The 16,724-nt window shown below is 47.0% G+C and overlaps 1 protein-coding gene and 1 long non-coding RNA gene across 3 annotated transcripts; both read right to left on the reverse strand.

Annotated features, from left to right (window-relative positions):
* Positions 1,688-5,489, reverse strand: LOC8059914. Its single transcript, XM_021454679.1, has 2 exons — positions 5,374-5,489; positions 1,688-4,438 (listed from the first exon to the last, which is right to left on the reverse strand). Exons 1-2 carry the CDS (start codon positions 5,393-5,395, stop codon positions 1,980-1,982), a joined length of 2,481 nt encoding a protein of 826 aa, XP_021310354.1. The 5' UTR covers positions 5,396-5,489; the 3' UTR covers positions 1,688-1,979.
* Positions 12,826-15,363, reverse strand: LOC110432981. 2 transcript variants are annotated; one of them, XR_002450323.1, is made up of 5 exons: positions 15,339-15,363; positions 15,043-15,232; positions 13,879-14,139; positions 13,396-13,781; positions 12,826-13,269 (listed from the first exon to the last, which is right to left on the reverse strand). It is a non-coding gene; the product is annotated as an uncharacterized LOC110432981 (long non-coding RNA). The 2 variants fall into 2 exon arrangements; XR_002450322.1 differs by lacking the exon at positions 15,339-15,363 and having other exon boundaries at positions 12,827-13,269; positions 15,043-15,254.

The following is a 16,724-nucleotide window of genomic DNA, read 5'->3' on the forward strand; positions in this document are numbered from 1 at the left end:
CCCCCCCCCCCCCTCATCTCTCAGAATCAATTACCTCCCTATCCTAGTTAAAAATGGTGATAAATGCCAGATAAGACTTTTAAACCATAAAAATATCTCTACGGATATTTACAGGCCGTGAAAGTAGCTCTAAAAGCTTTCAAAAATAGATTTACCTTTTCAGAAAATAGAAAATAAACAGAGAAATCTGTAGAATTCCCAAAATATTCTAATTGATGCATAAACACGTTTTCAAAACTTTCTATAGGAAACATGAGGGCAATATCAGCAGCATATGCATTTAGCATCATATTTGTGTTGCTTTCTTGTCGTCTGCATCTCATATTTTTGTTATTGGAAATTCCTTAGACACATTTGGACATCAATTATGGAAAATGTTCATATTTATTTGGATATTTTCTCTTTTTCTTGAGCTATACATAAATTTTTGGAAGCTACTAAAGTTAATTTCCTTAGCTCTCAATATTTTATTTGGGTTTATAAATATTTTAATTGGGGTTTTCAAGTACCAATCTTACTTTAGGATTTCTCCCAAAATTTTAGAAGCTTAGACGTAGTTTTCATGGTTAAAAACCTTATCATATTTTTAGAACCAAATTGTCCTCCTGAGAAGCACTGCTAACGGAGCGGGGAAGTAATTGAAAAGACTTTGAAGAGTTGGGGTGGGGGGGGGGGTGGGGGGGGGGGTTAAGATTTCCATTTGTGATGTTCGAAAAAGAAATTGGACTATGATAGTAGTTCAAGGAGGATTGTTTTTTCTGAATTTGCGAGCGTGTTCTCTGTTGGCCCATTAGGACAATGGAGAGGCACGAGACAATATTTGCTTGGCAACGGAAGCAGGCAGCAATTGGCAATATATTGGCCTCATGACTTGATTTGGCTACAAAATGCAGAAGAGAAAACTAAACCAACATCCAGATGCATGTAGTTTTGAAAAAAAAATGCATCGGCGCTGCTGGACCGCAGAACGCCGCTTCTGCCATGGTCTACAGACTTCGGCCACCTGTGTCATATGTGACCAACTACCTGAGACCATTGATCACATTCTTCTGGGCTGTTGTTTCAGTAGGGAAGTTTGGCAAATTTGCTTCAGCAAGCTGCACCTGCAGGGCTTCGTTGTTGTCAATGAGGAGCCTGTGATGCATTGGTGGGTTCACAGCAGGAAGGCAGTCCCTAAGCAACTTCGGTGTGGATTCGACTTGCTTTTTTTCTAGTGGGCTGGCTGCTTTCGAAGGAGAGGAATGCGAGAACTTTCGATGCAGTCACCTCGACACTGTTACAGCTGGCAACAAGAATTATGGATGATATTGTTGTCTGGGAACTGGCAGGGTTTAAACCCTTCTTGGCTCTTCTAGGTTTGGTGTCTTCTTAGTAGTCCTCTCCCCGCTTCCTCTTTAGCCATCTTGGCTACTGCCTGTTCCTTTGCTGTTGAGTGTTTTGGTTCTATGTTCGGCAACATATGGTTACCGTGTAACTAGCTGTATCCTTCAAAGCTATTCCTGCTTAATGAAAAACATGCCTCCCGACGTGGTCTAGAAAAAAAAATTCTTTGGCACTTACTCATCAAACGTTATTCTACCATGCAAGTCATTCGTACAAAAGCTTACACATACATGGATCATCACACAGTATGTGGAGACAGTAAACAATTTGTATCTGAATTATTAGTAAATCTTAAGAGCTTCATTACAACATTATTTCAGGCAGGACACCAAACAGACTAGTTACAATTGATACAGAAGACAAGAGTACCATTATCACATCAGCAGCGACGACAACATCATTCAGAGTGGCACCTCATCAAATGAAATGCACTCGGCATGCAGAAACATTACCTCACAGGCCGACAGGCGTACAGCGAGGCGACAAAGTATGAAATAATTAAAACCAACGCTGATTTTTTGTTGGCGAAAGCATAACAAACCAACCCTGAATTAAAACATGCATGTATGAGTAGTAGGTAATAGGATAAGACTCCATTAGACCACACCAGCGGCAGAGGTAGCAGCAGCAGCAGCAGCAGCAGCACTGTTGTTCTCGCCTGGCCTGCTGACGATCCCAGCATGGAAGAGCAGCACCCATAGCAGCGTTATCAGCTCGCCGCCCCTGGCGATTGCCTCTTTGTGCCCTTTGAGATTGTCGGACGGCGCAACATACAGGACCATCTCCGACCAGAATTCAGCCAACAACTTCCACGCCGTATCATCACCACCATGTAGCACCAGCTTCGCCAATTGCTCTCCCAGCCTCGCGCCGTCCTTGACTACTTGATGCTTCGCTTTTGTACTCAGCAATTCGACCAGCTGTTGGCATTTGACTTCCTGCGTCAATGAATCTCCTGCCGTGCAGCCGGCAAGGACACGCCGAGTGTCCTTCTTGACATTCTCGTACAGGCTCCTGCTCCATTCGTGGTCATCGGGAAGCAGCTCAGGGCACCATGTCACGAGGTAAGCACAGTACCGTGATAGGTGGGTGGCAACCATTTTGTAGTCAGTGTTGGAAAGTGGTGGAGAACCTTGTCCTTCGTCATTCAGGTTTGGGTACCTGACCTCAAGTATACTTGTGGCGATGTGCCATGTGAGTATGGTATAAGATGTACTCTTGTTGCTGCAAGCCCAGTTGAAGCTTTCACCAAGGTCTCGGCAGCGGCGGAGACATGCTGCTCCATTGCTGAGCTGTCCTCCATCATCTCTAGTCCTTCTTAGCGCTTGCATGATGCAAACCTTCACTACTGCTGGCACACTGACCTTCCTGTTCTGGTCTGGTAAAAAAGGGAAAAGGTACCAGAGAAGACCAAGCGGGGTTGCTCTTGGTTGAAGCACCAATACTGAGAACTGGCCAATTTTCTCATCCCAATGCCTCCTCAATAACTTGCATCTGCAGCGGATCAAAAGGCCGGCACATTTCTGAATGCAAAGAGAATGCTTCGATGAGGAGGAGGAGGCACGGTTTAGGAGGCGACACACGAGGGCTACTTTGGTCCAGTTAGAGCAGACGTAGGAAGCCATGTCCCTCACCTCAGTAATGAAAACTAACACTAAAAGAAAAAGTAGTGGCACCAGACCAAAGAGCCAGCTTCCATACAATCTTATGTCCAATTGTGTTTGCAACTGATTTTCAGTGCAACTGATGAAACACAAAAGCTGAGGTGAACTAGTATTTACAGCTAAAAGGAAGCTGAGCCACGTTGCAGCCAAGATGCAATAAGTTATGCTCAAGAGTGAAATAAAGATACCCACGATGGGCAACCAGCACTTGGAATAGGAGATCGGTATGGATGTGTAATAATAGTCATGAACAAAAGAAATCTCCTCTGAAATCAACCGAAACACCCTGTTGTGGTCTCCCTCCTTGAGCAGCAAGCTCCAGAAAAAAGTGAACATGTCACTCGAGGCATTAGCAGTGTGGACATTGTACCCTGCAAACCGGCACCGCAACAACTTGAAGAACGCAAAGGACAAGCATAAGTCTTGTAGTCGCTGCAGTGTTGAGAACGGAAAGAAGCAGGCTGTCATCTTCCAAACACTGTCAATAGTTACCAGGCCATCTTTACCGTGCACAGCCATGCCTGAGTCACCCTTCCATACATACCCATGAGACTGCTTCTCCATGTTTCTTTTTCCCTCTCCCATAACCACTAGTGGAGGTGGAGGAGGAGCATCCTCATTAGTTACTGCTGCTGCTTCTCTACGGTGACTTGTCCTTGCTTGTACCGGTGGTGGTTGCCGCATGTAGGCAAAAATAAGATGAGGATTGTTTCCGAGAGCAAAGGATTGCCGTGCCTTTTCAAATGCATAATATTTGAACACCATTTTGGCACATGTGAGAGCAAAAGGTATCCCTTCAAGTCCAATTATAAGCACAACAAAAGTAATAAGTCCATCTCTGGAATTTATGCCACTATTATTAGTGAAGTAGGTGACACCTAGGTAATAGGTCCAGAGGCCCTGAACAAGCAGGTCAAAAGGAGGACCTATGTTTCTGCCTTCTCTGTCATCAACAGCAACTATTGCACTGGTATTGATCATGATTATCTGAACAAGGGATGCCCATACTATGACCACGGGAGATTGAAATTCTGGATCGCATCTTGCAGCCAACCGCCCCTCATCTGTGTCTGTGACATTGTAGTTTGATCCAGCGACCAAGGGGACAGCGGTGGACATGACAGGCAAGAACAAGGTGGTGGCTCCAACAAAGATGAACCTAGTTAGGCGGTGGTAGCGGTAACGTTGGCCAAAGATGCCTATCCCAACTATGACTCCCGCCAGGATGGCGCTGGCGACCAACAGAGCGTTCACAAGCCACAACCTGTGTCTGATGCTCTTGTGGAACAAGGACAGGGATTGGCCATCGCATATAATCCGGGAGGAGCATTGTTTGAGTGCATTGTAGGAGCAGTGGTCTCTAGTTGAATTCCCTCCAGCCATGATTGCCCCTGCTCATTGCCAAAATATCAAGGTTATATAAACACAGATTATTTTGTAGCATGCTGAAATGGAAATAATATGGACTATGGAGGCATGTACATCTTATCTTACAATTACTAGTTAGAGGCCTGAACGGAAACACCATGTTAATTCTCACTAGGCGCACTAGGAAAAAAGATAAATCCTAGAAATCCTCATAATAATCAGAAACATCTGACCTTGAATTTGGTAGACTTGAATCATCATCACCGATAAATAGCAAATGGATATATTGAATTTAGAATAAAAATTACCCACCATTGTCTTTAAGAAAAATACATAAAGTGACCCCCTTATTTTGTATCTAAATTACCCTCCTCCGCCATTACACAAGATCATTCAGAATAACCTCCTAAATTGGTATATAGATTACCCATAACTGTCATTATGAAGGATAATTCAAATAGCCCCCAAAATTGACATCTAAATTTCAAAAATTTGTCATTATAAAACATACTACCAAATAACCACATAACATTGCATCTAATTACCCTTCTTAACCATTATGAAAGATAATTTCAAATAACCTTCTAACGTTGTATCTAAATTCCCATCTTCTATAACAAAAGATGATTTAAAATACCCCTAAAGTTTTTATAAGTTATCCACCTTTGTGATTATAAAAGATAAAATAACCTCCTAAGTTTGCATTCAACCTACCCATATGTGTCATTATGAACGATAAATATTCGATGTACCTCAGTCACTATAAAAGTAAACAAAATCATCTCTCAAATATACATGTAAATACTTATATATGTTGGTATGGTACATATAGATATTTCTTGCAATCGATTATGGAGAAGCCAAAAAACGGGTTATTTAATTTCTTTTACTTTGAATAAAAAGAAGAAACAACTATGATGAACTCAAGGTAGACATTTCTGGAAGTAGGTGGGATTACCCCTTTTCATTGTACGGACCATAATTATGCCAAAATCTTCACCCCAACAGGTTGAGAGGCCCCATCACCGTCTTCATGTTTTGGCAGTGGAAGTGGACGATTATGCCCATCTTCATCAAATGTTGGTATCAAACTGGCCATGAAAATCGATAAATTTTTTTTTTAAAAAGTCAAGGTCAAGTGCGTGCCCGCCACACCCATGGCACCGGTCGTGTCCTTACGCCCCTCGACACTGTTGGCTGATTCAAACCCTGATGCCCTCGTCCACCCGATCATAGATCAACACCGTAGGGACGCCGCCTCACCGTTGCTGCCATAGAGCCTCCTCTGCCCCCGCTGAGGGGGGGGGGGGGGCAGGGGCGAACCTAGCAACAAGCTAGTGGGTGCAAATGCACCACCCAAAATTTGAAAAAACAGTGGTTTTTTCTAAAATTTTACCATATATGCACCACATATAACACAAGTCTATGCACCCACAAGGCAAGTGCACCACCCTCTAATTTGCTCTAGCTTCGCCACTGGGGGGGCGGGGGACCTGTGAGCGAAGGGAAGCACCCACCGCAATGGGGAGGTGCACCACCACTAGGGTCAGCATGCCTGTTGCAAGGGCAGGCATGGGTGTGGTTAGGGCCAACACATCCACGCCAAGGGGGTCATCCCGTCGAGTGTCTACCATGTGCCGGGTGGTTTGGTACACCAGATGGTAGGGCGAGAGCCTGGGGAAGGGAGAAACAGAGGGATAGAGCCTGGGAGAGAGGGGGGAGGATAACACTGAGTTGAGAGAGAGAGAGATGGTAAGAGGATAGAGTTCAGATGGTAGCAACCTTACTAAATACATTGAGGATCCAAATTTTGCTTATGTGAGGGGGCTCTTAACATCGGTTCTTCTCAACACGAACCGGCAGTGAGAATGTTTACTGTTTGCTCATAAGATGAACTGGTGGTCAAATTCATTTTCACCACCGTCCATGTTCCATTCTGAACCAAAAATGATTTTCAACGTTGGGTCCTTTATGGACATGTGGTGACCAACGCTTACTACGTGAAAATGGTGTAATGAAAACTATTTCTTTAGTAGTGCATGCATAGAAATGGCGAAATATGATCCATTAGGGAAGGATGCAGCAGCGGTGCCTTCCACCCTGAGCATTTGTGGCTGGCTTGTAAAACAATTTGCGCTGCCCTGAGCATATGTGAGGTAGATATTGTATGGATGTGGAATTGTTGGCTGATTGTTAATAAAATCCAAAAATAAATAGTAATGCTCGAAGCCTGTGCCTCGCCAAGATGGAACACTACAGACGCGAGACTAGACGAGCAGCGCAGGACGCTGCCCGTGGACACACCATGGATGGCCGAGAGTTTTTTAAAAGGCGCCTCGCCGGGCACTTGCACAGAGCAGGGACCCTGTTCGCTGCCTCAAGTGCAAGGGCTTCGGCCACATCTCACGCCACTGAAGCTCCAGCCGGCGACAACCTTCCGCTCCTGGCTCACCTTCTCGGCCGATAGCATCCACAGCCGCCTAGCTTTCCCACCATTTTGCTCTGCCAGCCATCCCAACACACCGTCATCTCAGAACATTCCAAACAACTCAATAAACCCACCACCACTACTACACAAATGATTTTGCAAGACAATGTCCAAACATTTACCGAGACAGTCACAAAACCCAACGCCTCCAAAAATACCAAACAATTAACGGAGACAGTCAATTCATTTACGAAGGTGGTCATATTTGTCTGCCTCGTAAAATCAATTAGCAGAGGTAGTCAAAAGCCAACCGCCTCCAAAAATCGATTTATGGAGGCGGTCAGTTTAAGACAACTGCCTCCAAAAATAGTTTATTTACGGAGACGGTCATTTTAAGACAACCGCCTCCATAAATCTATTTTTAGAGGCAGTTATTTTGTAAGGCCCGCCTCCAAAGATTTGGGCCAGCCCATTACCATTTCTGGGCTCAATACTAGTGTCAACTATATATAAATTAAACCCTAACTAGACATCAGCGCCACTCCCTCCCAGCCTTCCTCCCACAGGCGCCGCTCTTCCCTCTCGAACAAAAGATGTGCCTTCCTTCCTCCGGTCCCTCTCTCCACTACCTCCCTCTCTCTTCACCACTCTCCCTCTTTCTCTCTAGCACGGAAGCGTGATGAGCGCCACCTCCCTTCCTCTGGTCCGCGGGGCCAGGCAACAAGCGGTGCAGATCTATGAGGCACGATGGCATTGGGCCATGGCATAGGTCCACGGGGCGCGGTATCCACGGGCGTAGTGACACAAGGTTGAGTAGCGCGGCCGCGTGGGTCCGTGGGTAGCACAAGATGGAGGTACTTCAGTTCTCCCCATCTCCCTATGGTTTCCTCTCTTCATCTCGCGCACTCGTCCCTCTCTCCTCTTCACAGATCTGCAGTTGGCCGGTCCTTCTCTGGCGATGGCTGGTCACGATCCGACAACAGCGGGACCAGATCAAGCCATCGTGGGGCTAGATTTGGCAACAGTGGGTCTAGATTCGTCCACGACGGATGAGCCTCGAGCTAGATGCGGCAGTGTGGGCGCGACAGCGGCGGGCTCAATTGGGCTCACTTGAGCATTTTTTTTAAAACAATTAATAGAGGTGGGCACCCTAATAGGCTTGCCTCTGTTAATGGGTTAACCGAGGCGGGCATAGCAATCGCCTCGGTTAAGCCTTGATTAACCGAGGCCATCGATTGGAGGCGGTTGCAATGCCCGCCTCTATTAACCCATTTTGCCCGCCTCCAATAAGATTTTTGTAGTAGTGCACCAAAGGTCGGAGAGATGGAGTACGTGCCTGACCAGGCTGCCAACCGCCCAATGATGGGTCGTATGTATCACCATCATTCCATGGTGCAGCTGATGCTAGGCGCTAGCGGCGGCCTCGCTCCACTGCGAGCACCTCCAATGTTCCTCTCAGGTACGATGATCCAATGTTCCTGGAGTCCTCCCTCTCCGTGGGCCCAGTGGTCGGACCTTGCTACTTCTCTAACTCCAGCGGCGATGATCCCGTCTCCCCTGGGTCAGGTGTCAAGCCTCAGTCGTTAGGGAAGTCCCATGAGGGATCGACCAAAACATCGGATGAGGCCCATATGGAGCAGGACCTCTATGAGGGACGTGCACTGTCGGACGGTGGACTGCCTGCTGATGATGATGGCTAGCAAGAAGATGGACAGACTAATGTTGAGTTTTGCTGCAGATTGATCAAGGAGCTCCTACACCCCGAGCGACCCCTCCCCCGCACACGCAAGCCAAGGAACTCCTAGCTCCTCTACTTCTTAATCCACAAACTGTCCCTCAGCTAGTTACAGGTATGTGAAAACAATGAAAGAAAGTCAAAACCAAGTTAGGTTCGAATGAACTCAGAAAATTCTGAAAGTGATGTTATGGATGAATAGCTAGGGTCTGATCAGTTTGTACTATTTAATTAGGAAGAAATATCATATTATTAGTTGTGATTCTCACATACTTATGTGAGATATAGATACTGCGGCACGGATGTGGAATTGTTGGCTGATAGTTAAAATTCAAAAATAAATAAATCAGACCGCATTCATCAGAGGGAGATGCATCCACGACAACTTCAGGACTGTGAGCCTCACTTGCAAATGGTTGATCAAGGTGGACATTGTCAAGGCTTTTGACTCCGTGGCTTGGCCTTTCTTGCTAGACCTGCTCCGACATATCGGTTTTCCGCAGCGGTGGACTGACTTATTGTCCATCATGCTGTCCTCAGCAAGCCCCAAGCCCCTGATCAATGGGCGGCCAGGGCGCCGTATTTTGCACGCTCGTGGACTGCGTCAGGGCGATCCTATGTCTCCAATGCTCTTCTCATAGTTATGGAGGTGCTCAACTCTATGATCGTCGAAGCTGATCATGCAGCAAATCCTTTTTAGGTTCCCGGGCTAGGTTATCCAGCACCAAGCGTCGTTATATGCGGATGACATGGTGGTGTTCGTCTCCCCATCAGCGCGCGATGTGCGCTGCCTCCGAGCAATTCTGGAGTGCTTCACGGGAGCGTTGGGACTGGTCACTAACACGGACAAATGTCAAGCTTCACCAATCCGTTGCTCTGCTGAAGAGATGGCACTAGTTCGGCGGGCCTTTCCATGTCGCATCACCCCTTTTCCATGCAAGTACCTTGGGGTGCCGCTCTCCATTTATAGACTACATCGAGCAGAGGAACAGACACTCGTCGACATAGTGGCCATGAAAATACCGACCTGGAAGTCGGGCCTCCTCATGAGCACGGGACGCGTGCTGCTAACGAAAGTGACCTTGTCAGCCATACAGGTTCACGTTGTCATCGCGTCGTGTCTCTCCCAGTGGGCGATCGGCCAGATAGACAAGAGGAGAAGGGCGTTCCTTTGGACAGGGAAGGATTCAGTTTCTAGAGGCAAATGCAAGCTAGCCTGGAAGACGGTGTGCTTGCCAACGGCCAATAGGGGCCTTGGAATGATTGACCTCCGGCTGTTTGGCTACGCTTTGCGCCTTCGGTGGGAATACTGCGTTCTGTCGAACCTGACAGAGGATGGGTTCACCTACCGGCCAAGCAGGAGCTGACCGTGGCAGCTATGTTTGACACCTCTTGTTCAGTTCAGCTTGGGGATGGCATGAGCGCGAGATTCTAGCATGATCGGTGGCTCAGCATTGGGTCGTTGTGCTCCTTCGTCCCGCTCCTCTACAACGGCATCTCGAGAGCTGAGTGCGGGCGGTCGATTCAGGATGCTCTGAACAACCGACAATGGGTTAGGGATATTGTTGGGCCTACGACAATCCAGGTGATGTGTCAGTACATCAAGACATGGTTGTTGGTTTGGGGGACCGCCTTGGATCCCTTGCGGTCAGATTGTTTCATTTGGAAATGGTCGCTAGATGGAAACTACTCCGTGTCTTCCACCTACCGAGCCTTCTTCGTGGGCTCGACCAAGCTGCTGGGTGCCAAGGAGCTCTTGCACACGAGAGCTCCACTGAAAGTGAAGCTATTTTTCTAGTTTGCTTTGCACAATAGGTTATGGACTGTGGATAGGCATAAGCGACATGGTCTGCATGACGATGATGGTTGTGCCTTATGTTGTCAAGAATCTGAGACGGGGACTCACCTCTTCTCAAGCTATGTGGTGACCAAAGAACTTTGGTTGCATGCCTTGCATGTCTTGCAAGGCATCGACCTCCACCACATCTTAGTGGATTTGGGTGTTAGTAAGCCGGTGGAGTGGCAGCTACGGCATATGTTACAGTTTCGGGAGCAACAGCGGGGGGGGGGGGGGGGGGAGTTCGATTCTGTGGTCCTCCTAGTCTGTTGGGAGATGTGGAAGGAAAGGAACACGCGGACCTTCAGAAATGAGAACTCTACTCAGATGGCCGTGGCAAAGCGTATCCATGATGAAGGTGCGCAGTGGATCGACGAGGGTTTTTCTACACTAGCCTCCTTTTGGACGTCTGTTGGTGATGTCGGCTTGGTCGCACAATCGATGGCCGTATAGTAGTTTTTTTCCTCGTCTTGAGTTGTTAGCCTCGCTAATGTTTCGCCTGCTACTCGCAAACGATCTAGTAGTAGGTCTAACAATCGGTTATAAAAGTAAACTCCTTTCATCCTAATAAAATACGGGCTCAACTCCCGTTCACGAAAAAAAGGCCTGGTTGGACGACATGGTGGCAACCGGCGCCTGTTATCATCCGAGAACGATAGGAGGCGATTGGCCTGCGGGGAATGTAACTGGGGCTCCAACGCTTATTGCTTGCTAGCTGTCCGAAGTCCAACCAAACACACGAAGAAGCAGATCGAGGCAGAGAGAAGGAAGATGAGTGTATATATGGTAATGGTGCTCGCTCACCTGTGATGCGATGCGATCCACCTTCGCCGGAGAAGATGGCCAGCCAGCAGTCGTCGGAGATCTACTGGCTTGGCAGTAGTAGTTAGGTGGGGAGAGCCGGAGAGGGAAAATGGTAGGTGCTTCTTGGAGCACGTACGCAGGCAGGCCGGGGAGACGCGCGTACTCAGGGATACTATACTGCCGAGAGCGAAACTGAGCTTCTCCTGTGCTTGACGGCAGACGATTCGCTTATTTGTGTCCGGTTGAGAGCAGTGATTGATTCTTCTGAAACGGTTGAGAGCTGCTGACCGGGGCCGTGTGGCATCCAATTCCAAGCTAGATTGTAGTAGATGCGTGGCCTCGTTATTACTCAATCATCAAACGGCCTGTAGTCCATATAGTCTCGATGTGGTATAGTAGTACGACGACAGCATCCACCGGAGTTTGCTCAGCTTCCTTTTCCGGAAACTCGTAATAGCTTCTGGGGCCCTGTGCCTATTGCCGGCCATTGGTGTCATGGCTGTCCATATATAGGAGTAAATTATACGGTGGTCGATCATTATATATCTCATAGAAAGTGACATTCTCACTTCATGAGAAGACAAACATTTTTGACACTAACTCAATAAATATGAAATATATTAATAATGTTAGTACATAATTAGATAGATGGTTTTCAATATATTTTATAATAAATTATATTTGAAGATACAAATATTGCTAATATTTTTTCTATAGATCCCATCTAACTTAAGAAAGTTTGAGCAGCATAAATCTTATAGCGGCTATTTTTATAGGAGTGAGGGAGGGAGCATGTGGCTAGCTTGTTTGGTACGGGTCTAATCTTTGGAGCATGTGCGTAGTACTTCGTGTGTTGTAACGATCACATCAACTCTGGCCAAGAAAAAACTCGTTGGTGCATTCCGGTACTTCTTTTTGTATGTGTGTGTGTGTGTGTGCGCGCCTGTTCATGGCGATATGATTGATTGCTTCAACAATTCGTCGAAGTACGCTGACAACATTATGGCTTTGCACCCTTTACATATATGCATGTCTTCTTTGTAGTATATCCTATAAGCTAGCCGGCCGGCCGGTCCATATCTCGGAGGCGCTAGCTGGTGTTCTATGCTAGGTATGATTATGAATCCCCAGTAGGAGCTGAGTAAACAATTCGGGCCGCTGATGAAAATGAAATGGCAGAGTGATGCTAACTGGTAGCCACGACGAGGTCGCGAGCTGCAAGCCCTAGCTGGTGGCGTGCTGGCAGTATGTGCATGGTTGCTTTGACGACTCCCAATAATGGATGTCTCGTTTGATTGGGCGCGAATGGCTTGCAAGATATTAGCCTAGCTATGCGGCAGCGGTGGGGCGGCAGAGTGTCGGCTCTCCGTTCTCGGAATGCTTGGCGTCGTCGTCGGCAAGATGGAGAAGGTTTGGTTACCAAGGCATCCAGACCAGACTGAGACTGCGTCCGGAGCTACGACCTCGCCTCTGTAATCAATAATCAGGCAAGATCGAGGACGTTTTCTTCATGCCAATGGGCCAGCTACATCCTGGTGGACCTTATCGTGCTGCGATCTGAAGCTATGTATACACGGCGACCCCGGCCCATGGCCAAAACGAAGTGCATCAACCAACGACAATGAAAGTTTTGCTCTTCGAGGAGTACCGTACCCCTACTGCAACCAATTATCAAAGGAAAAAAGTTATTTACAGAGCTGAGGGTAAGAAACAAAGAAGCAAAAGGAGAAAAAAAAAACTTATTAGTTACACAAGAGGCGAGAGGAAATCCAGACTAGATTCTACAGCCATTCCTGAATCTCGGGAAAAGTACTTCGTGCGCAAGAGTAAATGTAGTTGGGATCTAGGTGGCCTAACTCTTGAAAAGCATCCTTGAATGGCAAAGCTGACTCTAACATGTGACTATTGCCACAATTACGTGTTGCAGAGAATACCTCATTGCAGTGCTTGCATCGAGCTTGTATAACCTTTCCTTGATGATAAATTGGCTCCATATCAATCCAAATCTCAGATCTTAACTTGCGTGGTTTACTATGTGCCAAAGTGGAATCTGTATCATTAATGTAAAAAAAATTCCGATTAGCTTAGTTACATGTAAGTAAGAAATTATGTGCTGAAATAATAACACAACTTATTGCTAAACAAATACATAAGAACAGAAAGCAATGACAATTACCCGAATCATGTGCGTTTGACTGTGGTGGTGATGCAACAGGGGGTGAGGATGATAATACTGGAGGGCTCCTTGGACTATGTGAAGACCTCTGCCCAATCACCATAGGAGACACCATTAACATAATTATTGGAGACCTTGTAACCATGGGAGACCTTGTCACCATTGGAGGCTTAAATCTCTTTGCAGCTTGTTTTTGTTGATTTTTTTCCGAAGGCCTCCTCTTCAATGGAGATGTTGAAGGAGAGTTCTGTTGTTTTGCCGATGTAGATGTCTTTGACCTTTTATGCTTTGTGCTTGAAGAGCTAACCAATGCTGATTTCTTTGAAGAACCTCCACCTTCTGGTTCAGACTGTGATATGATTGTCATTGTTGCCATGGTAACAGGGCTGAAGTATAAAAAGAGATAATATGAATCATCTAAGAATCAAAAATCCATCTACAACCTAAATGGAGAGGTGGCCGGAGAGGCAACACTAATCTTACCGTGGGGGCAGGACGTGGAGGAGTGACGACGACCTGATAGTGTGCGAGCCTAGTGGATCAGGGCTTTGCTGCTCTCCTGCTACAGAATGAGGTTAGGGAAGGATAGGAGCCTTTGACTTTTTTGCTACAGTGGAGTATGTTTGTTGATCCTTGGATGAAGGCCTTTTACGCTTTGTGATGGAAGAGCTAATCAATGTTGATTTCTTTGAAGAAGCCCCAACTTCTTGTTCAGGCTGTAACATGGCTGTCATTTTAACAGAGCTAAAGTATAAAATGAGATAATATCAGTCATTGAATTGAGTTAAAAAAATAGAAAAAAACATCACAACATAGAAGGAAAAAAACATCACTGCAATATATGTGAGCAAGTATCTGGGCATAATGCAATGTGAAAAAATGATACTAAAACATATATATGCTTGATGGCGAGCAGCCTACCGTCGCGGGACAGCGCGATGCGGACGATATACTAAAACATTTATACGCCAACAAGGTCCTCTTTGTCTGTATTCACGCACCTCACGATCACAGCGACTCAGGCCATCCAAAGCGGTTTCGACTCTTGTCAAGAGGAAGCATTGCAACTCAGAAGATATACGAAGCATGAGATTAAACTTAACGCTTCACAAATCCCAATCAGATAAAAACTGTCATCAGAGTTAACAGGAAGCAGTACTGCAGTAGTTGAACCTCTGAATAATAAGCAACTGACGGTTCCAGACAAACCTTCGAATACCAACAAGCTATGAGACCTCTGATTTCTTAGCAATCGACAAAAATTCAGACATTAGTACCAACGAGTTGCCTGGCTCAGAAATGTACATGTTCTCAACCAAAATTGTGAGCCAGAACTCCCGAAGCAGTATAGCTATCCTTTTTCTGTTTTTTTCTTTTACGTGGGTGCTATGAATAAAGGCTATATCCGGTAAATTTACCAACCCCGTTAGAACAGACACAAACAACAGTATGTGAATCATCTATCCCCATCCAAGTTGGGATTGGGGAGAAACCGAGACGCAGATGAACTAGCTTATTTATCAAGGCTAAGTTGGCCGGCGATGAGTGGTGCGCTGGCACTCGGCTTTCCTCCCCCCTTCTTTTTTCTTCCCGATAGCACAAGCAACAGAAGCGTCAGAGCGTCAGAGGAGGCAGGAGACAGCTCACCTGTCGTTGAAGCTGGTCTTCACCCTCTCCTTCTCTGTCTCCTGCTGCGCCTCCTCCTCCTCCTCACCCCGCACATCAGCCAGCTCCCTAGAGGGCGTAGCCGCGGACATCCTCTGTGTGCTCGGCGGCCCGCGCGCCGTGGCGCGGGTGCCGACGGTGGAGGCCTCGCGGCTCCACGCCTCGCGTCCATCTGGAGGTAGGGCGGCGTCCAGGGTGACTAGTGACACCAACAAAAACAAGAAGATTCAGATTAGAAGAACAAGGGAGAAGAAGAACAGTAGATGAGTGATTCTCACCGACAGCAGATGAGTGATTCTCACCGGCTTCCCTAGCGCCGCCGCTGCGGATATGGCGCTCGAGTAGGAGTCCGCTCATGTGGCCGATGCGGCGCCGGTGTGCTTCCCACGCACAAGCCTTGCAGGCTAACGCAGGCGCCTGCTTTAGTTTCTTGGGCTTCGCAGGCTTGACTGTTTAGGCCCGCATCACTTGAAGCAGGAGGCTGCAATGTCTACAAGGCCTATTTTTGCAGGCGAACCGAGCAGGCTGGCAGGTCGGCCCGCACCTGCTTGCATCTTTACGATGGGCCCTAAGAGTATGGTTTGGCCATGGGCTTGCCGACAGTGGGGCTGTGTGACCATTGGCATCCCCTTCATAGGTTCCATTGACCCTATGCCCAAATCTAGTGGAGCTATTTCTCTGGCCATAGTGTTCTTCTACGTCCGCATATGCAGTGCACGTAGTTTGGCTGTAGGCTGTTGTCGACGAGGCTGCGTGACCACCGGCGCCCTCCCCTATGCTGCTCTTTTTGGCCAACCGTGGCTGATCAGGGCCTATTCTGCCTCTTGGCGGGGAGGAAAGAGCGTCATCTAGATCTAGGTAGAGCGATGGTATTGCCCATGCCTATGTCTACGGTGGCTGTGACAGTATGGTGGTGGCATTGGGGTGTCAGCTCTGGAGCAGAAGCATTGGCGGGGCTTTCGGGAGAAAGCTGCTCAGTTCTTGGCTAGGCTAGCAATGAGAGATTTCCTTCTTGAAGGTGCAGCTGAAGAAACTATAGCTGCTTTCTTGTTCAGCCCAACCAATGCATTTCTCCTTTCCATAAGACTCAGGCAAAAGCCTCGCCAAGCTCTTGCTTGGCTAATGATGATTATATTATGATGACATTCACCTTCATGGAGGCATCATCGAAGAAACTCTTGTTTCATGGCATCTTTCAATGTCTTTCCCTTCCTAGAGGTGTTACTCTAGAGTCCAATCGGACCTCCCTGCATGCGCTAAGGACCCAACCCTCTTCCTCTATGATGATTCTGCACAAGTTCTAACCAGCAAACTACCGAATCATGACCATCGATTGGTTGCAGGCGGGAAGTGTGAAGCTGAAAGCCCTTGAATTAATCAATCAACCAAGCCAATCCCCCCTCGCTTCTGGTGTGCCCAGTGCCACAACTCGAGCAAAAACCGATGACTATGATTGGTGGTCGTCACTACTAGAATCTGGCTCTTTGCCGAGTGTCTAGTGGTTTGCCGAGTGTTTTTTCGTGCACTCGACAAAAAAGCTCTTTGCCAAGTGCCAAAAGAACACTCGGCAAAAAAAACACTCGGCAAAGAGGGTTCTTTGCCGAGTGTCAAAAAAACACTCGGTAAAGAAAATTTTAAATCAAAATTTGAAGCCCTAAATAAAT

The sequence above is a fragment of the Sorghum bicolor genome, chromosome 2 (assembly GCF_000003195.3).
Source record: "Sorghum bicolor cultivar BTx623 chromosome 2, Sorghum_bicolor_NCBIv3, whole genome shotgun sequence".
NCBI classification, from domain to species: domain Eukaryota; kingdom Viridiplantae; phylum Streptophyta; class Magnoliopsida; order Poales; family Poaceae; genus Sorghum; species Sorghum bicolor.

Bases quoted from the DNA above. Each gene is read 5' to 3' on its own strand.
- LOC8059914 (XM_021454679.1), bottom strand. From the start codon at position 5,395: ATGGTCCGTACAATGAAAAGGG. The intron at 4,439-5,373 runs GTAATCCCACCT...GGCAATGAGCAG, and splicing joins GGTCCGTACAATGAAAAGGG to GGGCAATCATGGCTGGAGGG.